The sequence below is a fragment of the Barbus barbus genome (assembly GCF_936440315.1).
Source record: "Barbus barbus genome assembly, chromosome: 38".
NCBI classification, from domain to species: Eukaryota; Metazoa; Chordata; class Actinopteri; order Cypriniformes; family Cyprinidae; genus Barbus; species Barbus barbus.
In genome coordinates, this window is record NC_136716.1 from 14,659,928 (window position 1) to 14,676,967 (window position 17,040).

General features: G+C 43.9%; 1 protein-coding gene across 1 annotated transcript; it reads right to left on the reverse strand.

Annotated features, from left to right (window-relative positions):
• Positions 1-593: 593 nt before the first annotated feature.
• LOC306857929 (uncharacterized protein) lies at positions 594-4,932 on the reverse strand. The gene is made up of 2 exons (XM_079398208.1): positions 3,400-4,932; positions 594-725 (listed from the first exon to the last, which is right to left on the reverse strand). Exons 1-2 carry the CDS (start codon positions 4,628-4,630, stop codon positions 712-714), a joined length of 1,245 nt encoding a protein of 414 aa, XP_079254334.1. The 5' UTR covers positions 4,631-4,932; the 3' UTR covers positions 594-711.
• Positions 4,933-17,040: the final 12,108 nt, after the last annotated feature.

Genomic DNA, 17,040 nt, shown 5'->3' on the forward strand with positions numbered 1-17,040 from the left:
TTTTTTTTTTTTTTTATAGTGTTCTATAAGATTATTTTAAGACCTGAAGTATGAACCTGATACTTCAATGTTAAATTATTATAATTTTTTTTTTTCACTTTTACAAGGGCCATGGAGGCTGTGAGACCCTAAACAAAACATGAGGGTTAAACAAGATCTGAGTTGAAGAAGATAATGTAAATCTGTTTTGAATAATAATGCTAGTACATCTCTAATATTATTTTTCTCTAAAAATATACTCTAATGTATTATTATATATAACTTTACATTAAGTGGCCTTAACTACTATGTACTTACAACCATTTGGAACAATGCATTTATTGTGTACATGCATGTTTTTACATTGTACTTATACAGTGCCTTGTGAAAGTGCCTTCATTTTTTTCATGTTTTGTTACGTTGCTGCTTTATGTTAAACTGCTTTAAATTACCCTTTTTCCACATCAATCTACACTCCACACAACATACTGACAAAGAAAAAACAGAATTGTCACAACTTCGTAAATTTATATAAAAAAAAAAAAAAAAAAGAAATAAGTACATTGCATAAGTATTGTGGCGGGGGGGAAGGATCACACGACAAGGTAAACTCAAAGAAATACCCCGGAGGGTGGATTTATTAAGCAAACAGGTGGTGGTAGGTGAAGGTGGGTGCTGGGGTGCTCTCTGTGCGTTTCCGTGGCGTGGCGGACCGGCTCTGTGCGGGGTCCTTCAAAGCAGAAGTCCTGGAGCGCGAGGAACCACCGCGTCACCCGGGCGTTGGTATCCTTTGCCCTCGCCATCCATTGAAGGGGCGCGTGGTCTGTGAAGAGGGTGAATCTTCGTCCCAGCAGGTAATACCGCAGCTCCAGGACTGCCCACTTGACTGCCAGAGCCTCTTTCTCCACCGTTGCGTAGTTCTTCTCCGCCGGGGTCAACTTCCTGCTGATATATAAGACGGGGTGTTCCTCACCTTCCTGGATCTGGGACAGGACGGCTCCCACTCCCGTCTCGGACGCATCGGTTTGCAGCAGGAAGGGGCAATTGAAGTCCGGTGCGCATAGAACCGGCTTCTCCGTTAATGCCCGTTGAATGCACCTGAACGCCTTTTCCTCCTTGGAGTCCCAGTTGACGCGTTCAGGCTGCCCCTTCCTGGTCAGGTCTGTCAAGGGGGCGGCTATAGAGGAGAAGTTAGGGATGAAACACCTATAGTACCCCGCCAACCCTAAAAACGCTCGTACCTGGGACTTGGTGCTGGGTCTCGGAGCAGCGCGGACGGCTTCTACCTTCTTTTCTTGTGGCTGGATGAGGCCTCGTCCGACTTGGAATCCCAGGTACTTGGCTTCGTAAAATGCCAGATGACATTTGGCAGGGTTGGCGGTGAGCCCCGCTCGCCGAAGATCCGTCAGCACCCTCCGCAAGCGTTCCAGATGGTCTTCCCAACGCTCCGAGTGGACGACCACATCATCGATGTAGGCAGCGGCATATTGCTGGTGTGGCCGTAGTAGGATGTTCATCAGGCGCTGGAACGTGGCCGGTGCCCCGTGCAGGCCGAAGGGAAGGACCCGGTACTGCCAATGGCCACTAGGGGTGGAGAACGCTGTCTTGAGCTTGGCGGTTTCGGTCAGTGGGACTTGCCAGTAGCCTTTGGTGAGGTCCAGGGTGGAAATGTACCGAGCCCTTCCCAAGCGTTCCAGGAGCTCGTCCACCCGGGGCATTGGGTACCCGTCAAACTCCGAGACCTCGTTAAGACGGCGGAAGTCATTGCAAAAACGGAGGGTGCCGTCCGGCTTTGGTACCAGGACAATGGGGCTGGACCATGGGCTATGAGACGGCTCGATCACCCCTAACTTCAACATATCCTGGACTTCGTCCTCAATAGCCCGCCGACGAGCCTCAGGGATGCGGTAGGGCCGTTGTTTCACCACAACTCCTGGCGGCGTCCTGATGTCATGTTGCAGGAGGTGGGTACGCCCTGGCACCGGGGAGAACACATCTGTGAACTGACCGACCAGGTGCTGCAGCTCAGTCTTCTGGGCTGCCGAGAGTTCCGGGTTGCTGTCCACAATGGCTGGTTCCACCGTGGCAAGGGCTACAGTCTGGGCCGAGGTTCCTACCCACTTCTTCAGCAAATTGACATGGTACAACTGCTCGGTGATTCGCCTCCCGGGCTGACGTACCTTGTACGTGACGGGCCCTATTCGTTCCACCACTGTGTAGGGCCCTCGCCATGTCGCCAGGAATTTGCAGGTGGATGTGGGTACCAGCACCATCACTCGGTCGCCTACTTGGAACTCTCGGGGCTGAGCTGTCCGGTTGTAATGACGCCGTTGGGCCTGTTGGGCTTTGGCCATATGTTCCCGGACTATTGGCATGACTTGATCTATCCGTTGCCGCATTTCGGTGACATGCTCTACAAGGGATCGGTGCGGGGTGGCCTGTTGGTGTTCCCACGCCTCCTTGGTCACGTCCAGCAAACCCCGGGGCTGTCTGCCGAAAAGGAGCTCAAACGGGGTAAAACCGGTGGAAGCCTGCGGAACTTCCCGTACGCCGAAGAGGACGTAGGGCAAAAGCAGATCCCAGTCTCGCCGGTCCTCGGCGGCTACTCTTCTCAACATCTGCTTTAGTGTTTGGTTAAAGCGTTCGACGAGACCGTCTGTCTGGGGGTGATATACGGAAGTCCGAAGCTGCTTTACCCGGAGCAGGCGGCAGAGGTCAGCCATTAGCCGGGACATAAACGGCGTCCCCTGGTCGGTCAGGATCTCGGTTGAAAGGCCAACCCGGCTGAAGAGTAGGACGAGCTCCCGTGCGATGTTCTTTGCCGTGGCCTTTCTCAGGGGGATGGCTTCCGGATAACGGGTGGCATAGTCAACAATCACTAAGATGTGTTCGTGGCCCCAGGCTGACTTGGGCAACGGCCCCACCAGATCCATCCCGATGCGCTCGAAAGGCACCTCTATGATGGGCAGGGGGATGAGCGGCGAAGGGGGGGGGGCGCTTTGGGAGACGTCTTCTGGCAGACGGGGCACGCTTGGCAGAAGCGTTTGACCTCAGCCTCCAGGCCTGGCCAGTGAAACCGGTCCCGAATGCGCTGCGTGGTGTTGTGTGCCCCAAGGTGTCCCGAGGTGGGGTGCGCGTGGGCTAATTCAAGGATGGCTTCGACCTTGGAGTGTGGCACCACCAGGAGTTTTTTTTTCTCCCCCCTTCGCTCAGCGACGCAGTAGAGCAGACCGTTCTCTATAATGAAGTGTGGGAGAGGATGCGGCTGTGCTTGGCGGTCTTTTCCCTCCAGAACACGAACTTGGTTCCAGCAATGCTTAAGCCGCTCATCTTCCCGCTGGGCCCGTCCAAATGAGCCCCCTCCTACCACCTGTTGATACACATCATAGTACACGTTAGTGTTAAGGGAGGGGGACTCACCTTCTCTCCCACTATCGGTGGCCAAGAGAACGGGGCGGCGACGGGGTCCAGGTCGCCGACCGCGGCGGCCCCCTCGTGAGCTGACAGGCTGTGTCACAGCGGCCAACACGGCGTCGAATCCCGGCCAGTCCCGTCCTAGTAGTACATCCACTGGCAGCCTCCGGACGATGCCCACTTCGATGGGCCAGGAGCCTGGACTGGCGGCGATGGTCACCCGGCGCGTGGGCACCTCCCGTGTGTCCCCATGCACACACGCGATCGGCAGCCGGGTCTTGGATTCGGGGCGTGGGGGCAACACGTGGGCCCGGACAAGGCTGACTGCGCTGCCGGAGTCGAGCAACGCCTTGAGGGGGCGACCATTAATCTTCACGTCTACCTCTGGGGCTCCACGCGGCGGGTCCTGGTGCATAACACAGCCTGCCAGCCACGGACGAGGTTTCGGGGAGGAGGGTGCCGTCGGCATAGACTCGTCCTGTGGTTCAGGGGCCGCCGCTCTGCCCACCGGTCGCGAGGTGCCCTCCGGCGCGCGCTGCTCCTGGACCACCCTCCGGGGAAAAGGCAGCACTCGCTCCCCGCCATCTCGGCGTTGGGCCGCTTCTGCCAGCTCGATCGCCTCCACGAGCTCGGCTGTGGTGGTGGGGTTCCGCATTCCAACGGCTTGGCGGTATGCGCGAGGCAAAGCGCGCAGGAGGCGATCAACGATGACTCGTTCCGTTACCTGGGCCGCTGTTGGGGCTCCTTCCATGAGCCAGTGGTGGGTGAGTCGCGTGAGCTCGGCGGCTTGGGTCCGCGCCGATCGACGAGGCTGGTATGCCCACTCGTGGAATTGTTGCGCGGCACATACTGGCGACAGCCCCACTCGAGCCAAGATTTCCCGTTTCACCACTTTGTAACTTTCCGCTGCGTCGGGAGGGAGGCTGAAGTAGGCTCTTTGCGCCTCCCCCGTAAGCAGAGGAGCCAACGCGCTCGCCCACTCTTCCGGATCCCACTGTTCAATCCTAGCCGTACTTTCGAACAGTTGAAGGAAGGCTTCCACGTCGTCCTGCCCCGTCATTTTAGGAATGAGCTGGGTGGCCTGTTTTCGTGGGTCAGGTAACGGAACGCGCTGGCGGGTGGCCAAGCGAACCTCCGCGAGCTCTTGGTCAACCTGGCCCTGCCGGCTGGCGAGGTGTTCCACGATCTGCTGTTGGCGCAAGCTGACCTCGGTGAGCTGCCTCAGCAGATCTTCCATGCTTCGGGGAGGAGTGGCTGCCTAAAACAGGAAAACAGAAAAAAAAGGTCGGTGCGGTGAGTTTCGGTGAACACCTGTCGGTAAAACTTCCCCTAGTCTGCCCGCATTCTCCACCAGTGTGGCGGGGGGGGAAGGATCACACGACAAGGTAAACTCAAAGAAATACCCCGGAGGGTGGATTTATTAAGCAAACAGGTGGTGGTAGGTGAAGGTGGGTGCTGGGGTGCTCTCTGTGCGTTTCCGTGGCGTGGCGGACCGGCTCTGTGCGGGGTGCTGGCTGGGTCGTCTACACGCTCGTATCTGGAAAAAAGGAGAGAGAGTAAGCCCATCAATACGCTGGTTGCATGGAGAGGTTTTCTCCCCGTCTCCAGGCCTCGCACGGCTTATCTGGCCGCGGGCTAATGGGGAACAGGTGCGTCCGCTTCAATCTTGATGAGCGGGACCAGGTGTTCCTGATGCGTTTCCAGGGCAACGCTAATGAGAGATCGGGACGCTCGTCACACTATTCATACCCTTAACTAAATATTTAGCTGAAGCACCATTACAGTATCAAGTCATTTTTGTTTGATGCAACAAGCTTTGCTCATCAGCATTTGGCAATTATCTGCCATTCTTCTCCTCACCTCTTCACCTCTCAAGCTCTGTCAGGTTGGATGGAGGTAGATGCATATTTTCAGGTTTCTCCAGAAATATTTGATTGGGTTCAAGCTCAGGCTCTGGCTGGGCCACTCAAGGACATTCACAGAGTTGTCTTTAAGCCACTCTTGCTGTGTGCTTGGGGTCATTGTCCTGTTGGAAGGTGAACCTTCTGCCCAGTCTGAAGTGCTGAATGCTCTGGACTGGGTTTTCATTAAAGCTATCTCTATATTTTGGTGCATTGAGCTTTTCTTCTACTCTGAGTCCCTGAGTCCCAGCCGCTGAATCACAGCCCCATAGCATGAGACTGCTACCAGCACACTTTACTTTTGGGATGGTACTCTGCAGGTGATGAGCAGAGCTGGTTTCCTTCAAACATGATGCATAGAATTGAGGTTCATCAGACCAGAGAATATTGTTTCTCAGAGTCTCAGTGTCCTTTATGTGGTTTTTTGCACATTTTAAGTGTGTTTTCATGTGTCTTAACAGAAGAGAGGATTGAGTCTTGTCACATCGCCATAAAGCCCAGATTGGTGGAGTGTTGCAGTGATGTTTGTCCTTCTGTAGATTTCTCCTATCTCCGCATATGATCATGGAGCTCGACTGGAGTGACCATCAGGTTCTTGGTCATTTTAATTTAAACTTATTATTGTTAATTGTTTGTAATTTCTTTGATGTTAAAAACCTTTTTTTGCTTTACCATTATGGTGTATGGGGTGTAGATTGATGTGGGAAAAAAGTAATTTAAAGCAGTTTCACATAAGACAGCAACATAAAAAAAGTGGAAAAAAATGAAGGGGTATGAATACTTTCGCAAGGCACTGTATTTAAAAAAATACCTGAATGTAATTACATCTGTAATTAATTTCTGTAATTACACTGTTGACCCATCCCTTACATCTTACTCCACGCTTAAACCTACCCATACCACCAAACCTGTTCCTAACTTCACTCGTATCCCACTTTAATAGCAGCAAAAATGTTTTGCAATACAATATGAACATAAGCACATTGTACATATTTTCTGATGCAAGTACATAGTAGTTAAGGCCACCTAATATAAAGTGGGACTGACATCATAACAGTATCGCCTTATGGTCTTCTAGCATGTTAGCATGCTAGCACAAAAGTGTTCAAGAAACCCAACATATGTTTGCTTTTAGTCTTCAGACCACATGCTGTGAAATATGCCTCAGAATGACACGGTAAAATAAACACTGACTGGAGATTTTCCGAGCTAGTATGGCTAGGCTTGAGCCGTTGACAAGGAAACACAGACTTGTTGCGGTTTGTCACAACTCAGACCTTTAAAGAAAAAATAGAATGCCACCAAAAGCTATGATTCAGAATCCTCCTCCTCTTTTCTGCGACACCAGCACAGAGAAAATTATGCTCATATTCAAAGTGACCTTTTGATGGAGATTAACATGGCATACCTCCTCAGTTAATTCAGTTAGTCATTCTGACACACCATTGATCATCAGGGAGAACCGAGCTATTGAGACGTTGTCACGGCTATGGCGTGCATAGCAAACATCATAGAGCAGGTTCTCTCCGATGGGAAAGAAAAGAGGGAAAAGGGAGGGCAGCAATGGTTGTAGAGAGGGAGAGAAAGAACTCAAAATGGCTTCCCTTTGACAACTTCATTTGCTATGTCAAAGACCTGTAGGCTATCTCTGCCTTCGCTATATTAGAATTTGCTCCATAAATACACCTACAGTATGTCTTAAACATCTGTATATTTACGTCTGTCTCTCATCATTATCTAGTTTGTGTGGCAGTGCTGAATACTCTGAAATAATAACATGTTGAGGGTGCAAACGCTGTTAATACATCACAAGTCTAGCCATTGTCAGCGGTGAAATTTCTCACCTCCTCTCATTGCGTGTGTCAGCGGTTCACTCTCTGCAGCACGCAGAAGCAGTGGTGAATGTACAACAGGAGAAGCAAAATAGAGGCTTTATCTTCTTTCCCACTCTCCTTCACCCCCACTTCCCCCTTTCTTTCTTTTTTCTTGCGCTGTCAGCTCTATTAAATCTGTGTGAAAGTGTGTGGAGAAGGAAATGCACGTTTATCATTACAAATTACACTCTTTGCATTAAGAATTTCATCTTCTGATGAATTATCTCCAAAGCGAACTGCTGCCTGTGCTAATTTTTTTTTTTTGCTCTGCAATTTGCACGAGGGTGATGCTAGCTCAATTAAATTCCTTTCAGCCTTTCACAGCCGGTCATGATTACGGCACATAAAAAAAAAATAGGAAAACATGTGAATGAAAAGGAAATTAGGAAAATAGACATGTGTCCAAGCAGCATTTTAGGAAGATGGACAAATACCGCCAATATTGTCTGAACACTCAAACAGCAGTCATTTTGTAGAGCAGACTGTTTGCTGAATACAAAGCATCTAGGCATATTTTTTATTATATTAAAAGTTCTGTGAGTTTTGATAAGCCTTATCATTTGTTTTATGTTTATATTGAACAATGTTTTTTTTCTCTCTCTCCCTCTCTTTATTTGTTAGTGCTACTGTTATTGACTAAACTAATAAGTGACTGGTGAAGGTAGGTGTTATGAATAATAATCTAAAAGTGTGGTTTTCAAATAGGGGGCCAGAGCCCACTAGGGGGCTTCAGCAACGATCTGAGGGAGCCTCAAGATGATTTAAAGTGATTTAAAAGACATCAAAACAACCATTTGTAAATAACCAAAAATAACTCAAATTGAGGCCATTTCTTTTTATTTTCCCACACAACAATTTTTATTTTATTTTTTAAATTGAAGAACCAGGGTTATCTTCAATGTCTTAAGGATGTGTGAGGTAGCCTTAATTTAAAAATAGACCCAGAGAAGACATGTAAATTAATTTTATAATGAATTTCTTTTTTTTTTCTTTTTTGCCAAGCTCTAAAAGACTGTTGGAAATCGAGACTGGAAAAGTCATATAATGCAATAAAAATATGAAAAAAAACATTGTCACCTCCCGTTGTACCATATCATACAAGTCATACAAGGTTAAACAATTTTGCCATCTTGTGTGAGCTAGTAGTGTAGCTATCTGAAGTTTTAAATGACTAGCTTGATAGTAGTTTAACAACCTTAAAGGGATAGTTCACACGAAAATGAAAATTCTCACCCTCATGTCGTTCCAAACCCATAAGACCTTCGTTCGTCTTTGGAACACAAATTAAGATATTTTTGGTGAACTCCGAGTACAACTAAAAACATTCAGGCCCAGAAAGGTAGGACATAGCATAGCAGGAAGCTCTCAGATTTTATCAAAAATATCTGAATTTTCATTTTTGGGTGAACTATCCCTGTATGAGTAGCTTGTACCCTGAAAAGCTAGAGTTTTGAAATAGCTGCATAAGAGACAAGCTTTATGAATAGGAAGTGAAATTAGAGCACAATGGCACAGCAGCCCCTCACCCAGATTGGCAGACAGACAAAGAGTAAGTGAGATGGAGAGAGTGTGAGATGGAAACGCTATGAAAAATAAAAACGATTCTTCCTGCTGCTGTTTTGTCAGGGCCTCTAGCACCCCATTAGATAATTGGTGTTGTGGGCTCTGTGCTTTCTGTCTCTCTGTCCTTAAGACAGTGCCGTGGAAGATACATGGGCCAGAAGGGCCGAGCGGGTCTGAGGCATGCAGAGGCCACACACGGCCTCCTTAGGGGCCATGCTGCTGTTTGAAGTTGAGAGCAAGAGACAGCAGCATGGATCAGAGGTAGGTGGGGTTACTGCTTTATCTCTTATCCAAGGCGATGGAGAATGCTGACATTTCTGGATAAACCTCCTTCTTACAGTGAAACATCTAAAACAGTTGTCATGCCCTCAGAACGTTTCCCATGAAATGCTTGTGAGTGTGTGCGAGGGGGAGTTCATCCATTCACGTGTTTCTCTGCAGTGCTCATGGTTTTGTTCAATGGTGTAAGTGGTTTGTATTTTGTATTTTAATCATAATTAAGTCATTAAATTAAATAGGTGAAGCTAGCTACTGTATCATATTATCAGGTGCACATAAAAATCTAAAGTTTATTATTTCAGTAAGGTCCATTTTTGTCCTAATGGACAGAGGAAACTTTTGTTTTGTGTGCATTTGTGACATTGTGGATCTGAGCCAAGTGTCTTGTCCTTCCCTCTTGCATTGCTTAATTTGCTTAATTGCCTAATTTGCCTATAACTATATTATATTTACGCTGCACTCTAAAAATGAGTCTAACATTCACTAAACCATTATTATAAACCACCTGTGAACCTGTTGTGCCATCTGCAATGCTAATTTGATCGCTTTTCTGTTCATCTAAGTGGAAATATATATATATGGACAGGTTAGATAGCGTACTGTATATGGTTGCTTCATTAGCTAATTATTTCTAGCAGTCAAGAAGTTTGCAGCTAGACTGGAGATCAATATATGCTAGATTCCCACAGTTAGTGAAAACGTGGAAATAACAGGGACATTAGGAAAGTTATACAAATTGATCAAATCTTTGTCATTGGAAAGCCTGTTGTGAATACACATTTATAGTGATTTAAAAAAAGGAGTGGGTGGATTTTGATCATTAGGGTGGTTATGTACACAGACTTCCAACACGTGAATTTTGCATTATAGGGGCCCTTTAATTGAAATAAGTAACACTGATCAGTGATGGATATATGGATGGATGCAGACCAAGTACTTAACCTTAAAGTCAAAGGAAACATCTGGCTGTAGGAAAATATATTCAGAGTTATTCAAAAGTACAAATATAGGATTTTTTGAGAGGGTCATGTCCTACTGTCCCTCACATCTATGTCTATGACGCATTTGGTCTTATCTAGAAATGTTCGTATCCTTGTACACCCTCGCGTTTTGTAGGTTATGTTTGTCTGTGGGCTTGATGTGTTGCACCATATGGGTCTGTCTCTCAACGGGAAGCCCACCACCTGATCCTCTCTTCTAGTAGAGAGAATGGGTGCTCATGGGAAGAATTTCCTCTAATTTTCACACTTTTATTCTGCATTTGATTTCTTTGCAAAAGTCTTTTAAATATGACTAATTTCTGCCTAAGAATATCTAATTAAATAGTATTAAAATAACTAACGTAAAGATACGACTCACTGCAGTCGTTTCCATTATGCTCCATTTTTGTATAAATGCTATCATTAGGTTATAATTACACTATCCCTGGTCTAATGTAGATTTTCACCTTTGCTCTCATGCTCGTAACCTCCTGGGATGGAGATGCTCTGGGGAAGTGATCTAACTAAATATGATTAATAGAGTCCAGGTCCAGGAGGATAGGTGCAGGATGAAAAGTAGAGGGCATCGCAGAGTTTGCTATGCTAATCTGTCCTCCTCCACCCACAGTTTTCTTGGAATCCAACTTTTCACAGTGATCGGCCTCGGTACGTCAGAAGGTCCATCCTTACAGCCTTTAAAACACTGCATCCTTCACAATAACACTTACTGATGTCACTCCTACGTCTTTGTGATATCACTTGTCCAATCAGGGTGAGGCATTTTTTTGTCAGTGTTATTGTGGGGTGTTTCGTTCCTTCTGCTTGGGAAGAAATTGCAAAGGCATAGGCTCTATTCCCTTGGTACCAGCTCTACCGTGGTGGCTCACTGAGTTTGGACCTAATTAAGCTTTTTGAAGTAAATACTCCGCACTGTTGCATTCTAACTCCTGCTGCGGCTCACTGAGAGCGTTCAGGGCTTTCGTGCTTTTGTCCCCTAGGCAGAGGAAAAGAAGGCAGCTCACACTTTCATTAGATTCTCATTTGTTGATCTCCCCCACGAGCCCGTTCGCTGCCTGCCATTGGAAGCGATTCGAAGGTTTTTATGGTTAATTAAGACAGACGTATACAGTATAACAAGTGTTTATTAAAAAATGTCAGTCAGAGATGAGCAATGTATATGTCTTCTGGCAGTTTGCAACAGTGTTATTTTACTATGATTGAGATCCGTAATTGTTTTTATAATTATTTTTAATTAGTTTTTATTTTTTATATTTTCTGTATTTGTTTTACTTGTTTAAGTTTTGGTAACACTTTGGGAACACTATTCGCTATTAACTAGTTGCTTAATTAGCTTACATTACTAGCATGTAATAAGCACTGTTATAATGCCTTATTCTGCATGACCGTATTTAGATCCCTTAATTCTACCCCAATACCTAAACATAATTACTACAACCACTAGGGCTAGGTAAAAATATTGATTTCTCGATTTTAATTGATTCTCAATTTTTTTTCGAAAAAATTATGATTCTTAAATCACAAGAACTGATTAGTCTAGCCTGTTTTCAGTTAATGAACGGAACATTGTAGTGCACATTGCATCCAAAAATCGCAATAAGCTTTGTTACTTTTGATATGAAAGAAAGTGTCAGATTTCAAATTCTTACCATTTTGTATTACAGTATTCAAACAATAAATGCCATTTTGTTGCTGTTTAATGTGGAGTGACTGTAGCGCCTCAGTTCGAGAGAAGCAGCAGTGCAAACGCACGTGAACTGATCATCTCCTCTGCGTTGATACCAGTTTCAGCATCAAATAAACATGAATAAACATCCGAAGATATGTTAAAAGAAAAAGTACAACTTACTGAAATCTATATCCTGTCTCATGTAATCTCTCAATCAGTGATTTTAAAATTATATTAAAGTGAGTCAGAATCAAACTGAATCGTGAAATTTGTGTCAAAACCCAGCCCTAACAACCACCAACCTGCATACTATCAATAAGCAGTAATTAGGAGTTTACTGAAGGAAAACTCTTAGTAAATATAAAGTGTTACCAATGTGTTTTTTTATTTTATTTTTATGAATGTTCGTATCCCGACAGTCTCCTTTGACTTTGACGTAGTATTTTATTGCTTTAGAATAGGGAACACATATTTACTATTAATTAAGAGTTTTCCCTCAAAAAACGCCTAATTTTCTGCTTATTAATAGTTAGTAATATAGTTGTTAAGTTTAGGTATTGGGCCGGGTTCAGGGATCTAGAACATGTTCATGCACATAAAATAAGGCATTAATATGTGCCTTATAAGTAATAATAAACAGCCACTATGTAAAATGCATGCTAGTAAGCAACTAGTTAATTGTGAGAATTGGACCTTAATATAAGTGTTACCTATATTTCCATACTGTGGAAGTCAAAGGGGGGACAGACACGTGTTTGATTACCAACATTCTTCAAAATATCTTCTTTGATAATGAGCAAGTGATAAAATAATTTTCATTTTTTGGTGGACTGACACTTTTAGGGTTATTTTATTTTAATTGAAGAATTTTTTATGGTTTTGGTTTTACTAAAATAACCCTGGTTCACTGTATTGGGTTTGTTTACCGGTCTATTACAGCGTCGTGATAGTCATACTGTGTGGTAAAGTATTTCAGCATGCCTTCTGGAACGTATTAATTACTGTTAAACACTCCTGGAGAATTAAAGGGGAAAAATAGATTCAGTCAATTAATTAATAAATTTTTTTGCTCAATAACAGGCAGGTTCATTAAGGGAGAGAAAAGGTGGAGTTTGGAGTCAGGGCCGTTGCTAGTGGGGTGAAAGGTGGTGACGATTATAGGGGCCCGGCGATCTCAACCGACTGGCTGAAGCCAGTCTAAAAACACGCTCAGGACAGTTGACGGGCCACTGCTGCGCGTCGTCATGAAAGCTTATCATTTGCACGTGTTTTTAAGCCTTGCCAATTTAAACATTCAAAAGAGTTTAAAGCATTCAAACAAGAGGCGGAAAAAACGTGTTCGGTGTGCATGCAGAGAGCCGCATCTCAAAGCGCTTGAACACTGAATTTGAATCTTCTTGCTCTTGTACCGACATATACATACAAAATTATGTTAAAATACCTGTCTTGGAGAGTATCAACGAAAAAAAAACTGTCAGTTATGTCTTAAGTTAAAGTAAACAGTTGAAAAATAAATTGGATATGCATCATTATATTGGATATATTGTCTTTTAAAGTGACCACGCCTAATTTACTAGCTGCTGTTGGTGTCCTTAATGTTAATCCATGAAAATGAAAGAAAGAAAATCACTCACTGCTCTTGACTGAATTACTTTTAAAAATTAATCCACAGTCAAACCAAAAATTATTCAGACACCAGATATAATTTTTAATATTTGGGTGCAGGCCACTATAGTTCATTTATGTAACAGACTATAGCAAAATAAAGTAAACTGTGACATATTATACCCAAAAATTATTAATACAGTGGACTACCAGTAAAATTGATAAAAAAAAATCACCAAAAATTATTCAGACACTTGGACCTGACCATGTTTTGCTTATGTGTTTTTTCTTTAATTGCTAATGCAACCTTTTTAGAGACTGGACAAAATTAAGCATTGCTTGGAAATTGTTCAACAAAGTATTGATAGTCGTGTAAAAATTGTCATACTAACCCCTGAATTTTTGGTTGATTGTTATCCATTACATACCTTTCTATCAAAGTTATCTGACATTATCAAGATAAATTTGTTCTGACACAGTTTAACTCTGAGTTATTGTCATATTTTATTACCATTTTCTAAACTATAGCAAATAAAGTGTGATAATGTGAGAGATGTTGAAAAGTCTGAATACATTTTGGTTTGACTGTGTATTTAATTTATACAGCGAAGACTATGCAGTGCTATTTTACATTTAATTATCTGTTTTCTGTACCTGGACACCTACAAACTTGAAAAACTTAAACACTGTGTAAATAGCACAAACAATTAAATAGAATAAACATACAAATTCAAACAGGGCCCACTGGTACAACCTGCACCGGGGCCCCGCAAACTCCAGCTATGGCCCTGTTTGGAGTAGCACTAGTAGATCCGTCAAACCTAGAGAGATTATGAAAAGCTGTTCGTATCTGTGCCTGGAGAGGATTATTCCAGTAATACAGTTGTTATGGTAATGATGAGCTCACACTATAATAAAGACCTCTGGGCTTCCGACCTGCGGCAAGGTGTGCTTCTAACTGATGCGCTGACTTATTGCTGTGTGCATATATGTAGATGCAGGCATGTAAACATGTGCCATGTGTCTTTTTTCATGTCGATTTATTCTGATCCTGTCTGATTGGCTGATCAGCAGTCGAATATAAATTGCAGTCAAATCCTATGATAAATGGGAGGCACCTCTAGACATGAGACGTGGGAAATACTTGACATGTTAAATGTGCTCATTTATCTTCATTCACTTTAAACTGCATTGAATATGTAGGAACATTTTATATTGCACTCAACCCCGTTGGTTTAATTTGTTGGCCACTATGTCCTGGTTCTGAAAGGCGGTGAACCACATATAGCAGACCCCCCCACACTCACGTCAGTCATGTTTTATTTTGTTTGATAAGCAGCTTTGAAGATAATATAGATTATATATTAAACTGTTGAACTAATAAATAGTGATCTATGTAGACATCTTGACTCTGAGGCGTTTGAAAGCTTTCATTGTGTTAATGGTAAGATGGCCGAATTTCTTTATCTCTTTCTCTCCCTTTACTCGCTCTCTCTCCCTCTGTTGCTTTCTCAGTTAAAACATCTTAGCTGGACATTCCTCACAGATGAGGGCCTTTGACACCGAATGGATGGGGAGGCATGGCACCTTTATTAACCTCTCCTTTTAGCAGAGCCAGTCTCTTCACACCAAGCCACTTCTCCTTATCGAGCATACAGCACACTGGAGATTAAGGGCATAAAGAAGGAATGGACAGGCAGGATGGATGTGAGCAACACAGGGTTGAATTAAGAAAGAGAGTCATTACTGCAGTTTGGGGCTCTTTTAGATGTCAAAATGTACCAATTTTCTTATGCACTGTTTTTTTCACATTTAATTTGGGAAGGTTCTCACACTTTTTTTAATGTTTTACTGAAAAACCTATAGTGGGCTGTTAAATGGCATGTTGCCTTTGTAACAATTTACAGCATATATTGTGCCCCACTATTGATGCAGTTTGTCACAAAATGTCAAAAATTCTCACTATTAACTATTTGCTTATTAGCATGCCTATTATTAATATATTGGCTGTTTATTAGTACTTATAAAGCACATATTCTGCAAGAACATGTTCTACATCCCTAATACCCAATACCTAAACTTAACAACTAACTTAACTATTAATAAGCAGCAAATTAGTAGTTTATTGAGGCAAAAGTAATAGTTGATGGTTTGTTAACAGCGAGAATTGGACCTTAAAACAAAGCGACCCTTTTCCTGTGACAATTGTGATGGAAATATTCTAAAATGTTTTTTTTTTTTTTTTTTTTTGTAGCCAAAATTTTAAGGTATATGGAAATTGACTTTCAAATATTAACCAAAATTTAAAACAAACATCTGTGATTTTGGGTTGGTAATATTTTATGATGTTTTTTTTTTATTATTTTAAAATTTGGTAATGCATTTACACATTTACACATGCACTTACTGTAGTAATAACAATAAATTATGCATAATTACATGCAATTAACCCTATCCTAACCCTAACCATATAGTAAGTGCATGTAGTCAATTAATATTACTCAGAAATTAAAAGTATAACGTAACAAGGACACCGTAAAATAAGTGTAACATAAAATTATGACAGTTTGAGGTATATATACAGTAGTCAACATCTGAAGTGGATCAAAAAAGTTAATCAAAGTTGGCCTAAGACAAGAATGCATTTTGGTTTTAGGACAACTTTGATCCACTTCACGTGTTGACTAGTGTATATATATATATATACACATATATATATATACACATACAGTATATACAGGTGCATCTTAAAACGTCTCAGGTTATGCATGTAACGTCTCGGTTACGTATGTGACCCTCGTTCCCTGAAGGAGGGAACGAAGACGTCACGTCGGTGACCGACGAATTGGGATCTCGCTAAGAGAGACCACTCCACTTCGAGTGTAACTAAACGAGCCAATGCACATTATCATGCGATTACTGCATCCAGCTGCCGCTAATCACAGCGTGAGTATAAGCAGGCAGCAGGTGCAGTGCATATTCAGGTTTTCGCTGAGGAGCCGAGCCGGTGACCCGGCCGCTCAGCGGTGGTACAGCAGCCGTGGAGACGGGACGTGACGTCTCCGTTCCCTCCTTCAGGGAACGAGGGTTACATACGTAACCGAGAGGTTCCCTATCAGTCGGTCACTCTGGGTCACGTCGGTGACTGACGAATTGGGATCCCTACCAAAGGGCCATGGATACTGCCCCTTCCAGTGTCCTGTGGAAGCCTCCTGCGCTCCTATTTTTTGGCGCAGGTCAGGGCTTAGCACAGAAGACCAGTTACTTTTGCTACGGTACTACCCACTCAGTAAGACTGGATAACACTGGGAAAACGTACCCGTTCCACTTGGAACCGGACGCTGCGGAAGCCCACCCTTCCCGAAGGAGGTTCAGGAGCACTTACGCATATGAGTCAACCGTTTAGGTGCATATGGAAAATTTAGAGGAGATAGAAGCCTCTTGGACAATGGCAGAATGTCTGCCGGGGAAACACGGGCTCTCAGGCTATACCGTGGACTTTACACATATGGGATCCAATTAGGCCTTACATATGGAACCCAGCCCTCTTCTGGTTCTCACGGATTCATCAAGCAAGGACCTAGCATCAGACGCTCCGCCACGTCTGACTGCAGAGGCAATGGAGGAGCTCGACAGGGTCTACCGTACGGACTCTCTGGAGCAGTTTTAGCAAGCCGACCCGAAAGCGGAGCCTCTCAGTGCTTCTACCCGTTTGAGGTGAGAACACAGGAGGAACCCGGCTCCACACACAGGCTATA

Excerpts from the sequence above, each read along its gene's own strand:
- LOC306857929 (XM_079398208.1), bottom strand. The coding sequence starts at position 4,630 with ATGGAAGATCTGCTGAGGCAGCTCACCGAGGTCAGCTTGCGCCAACAG.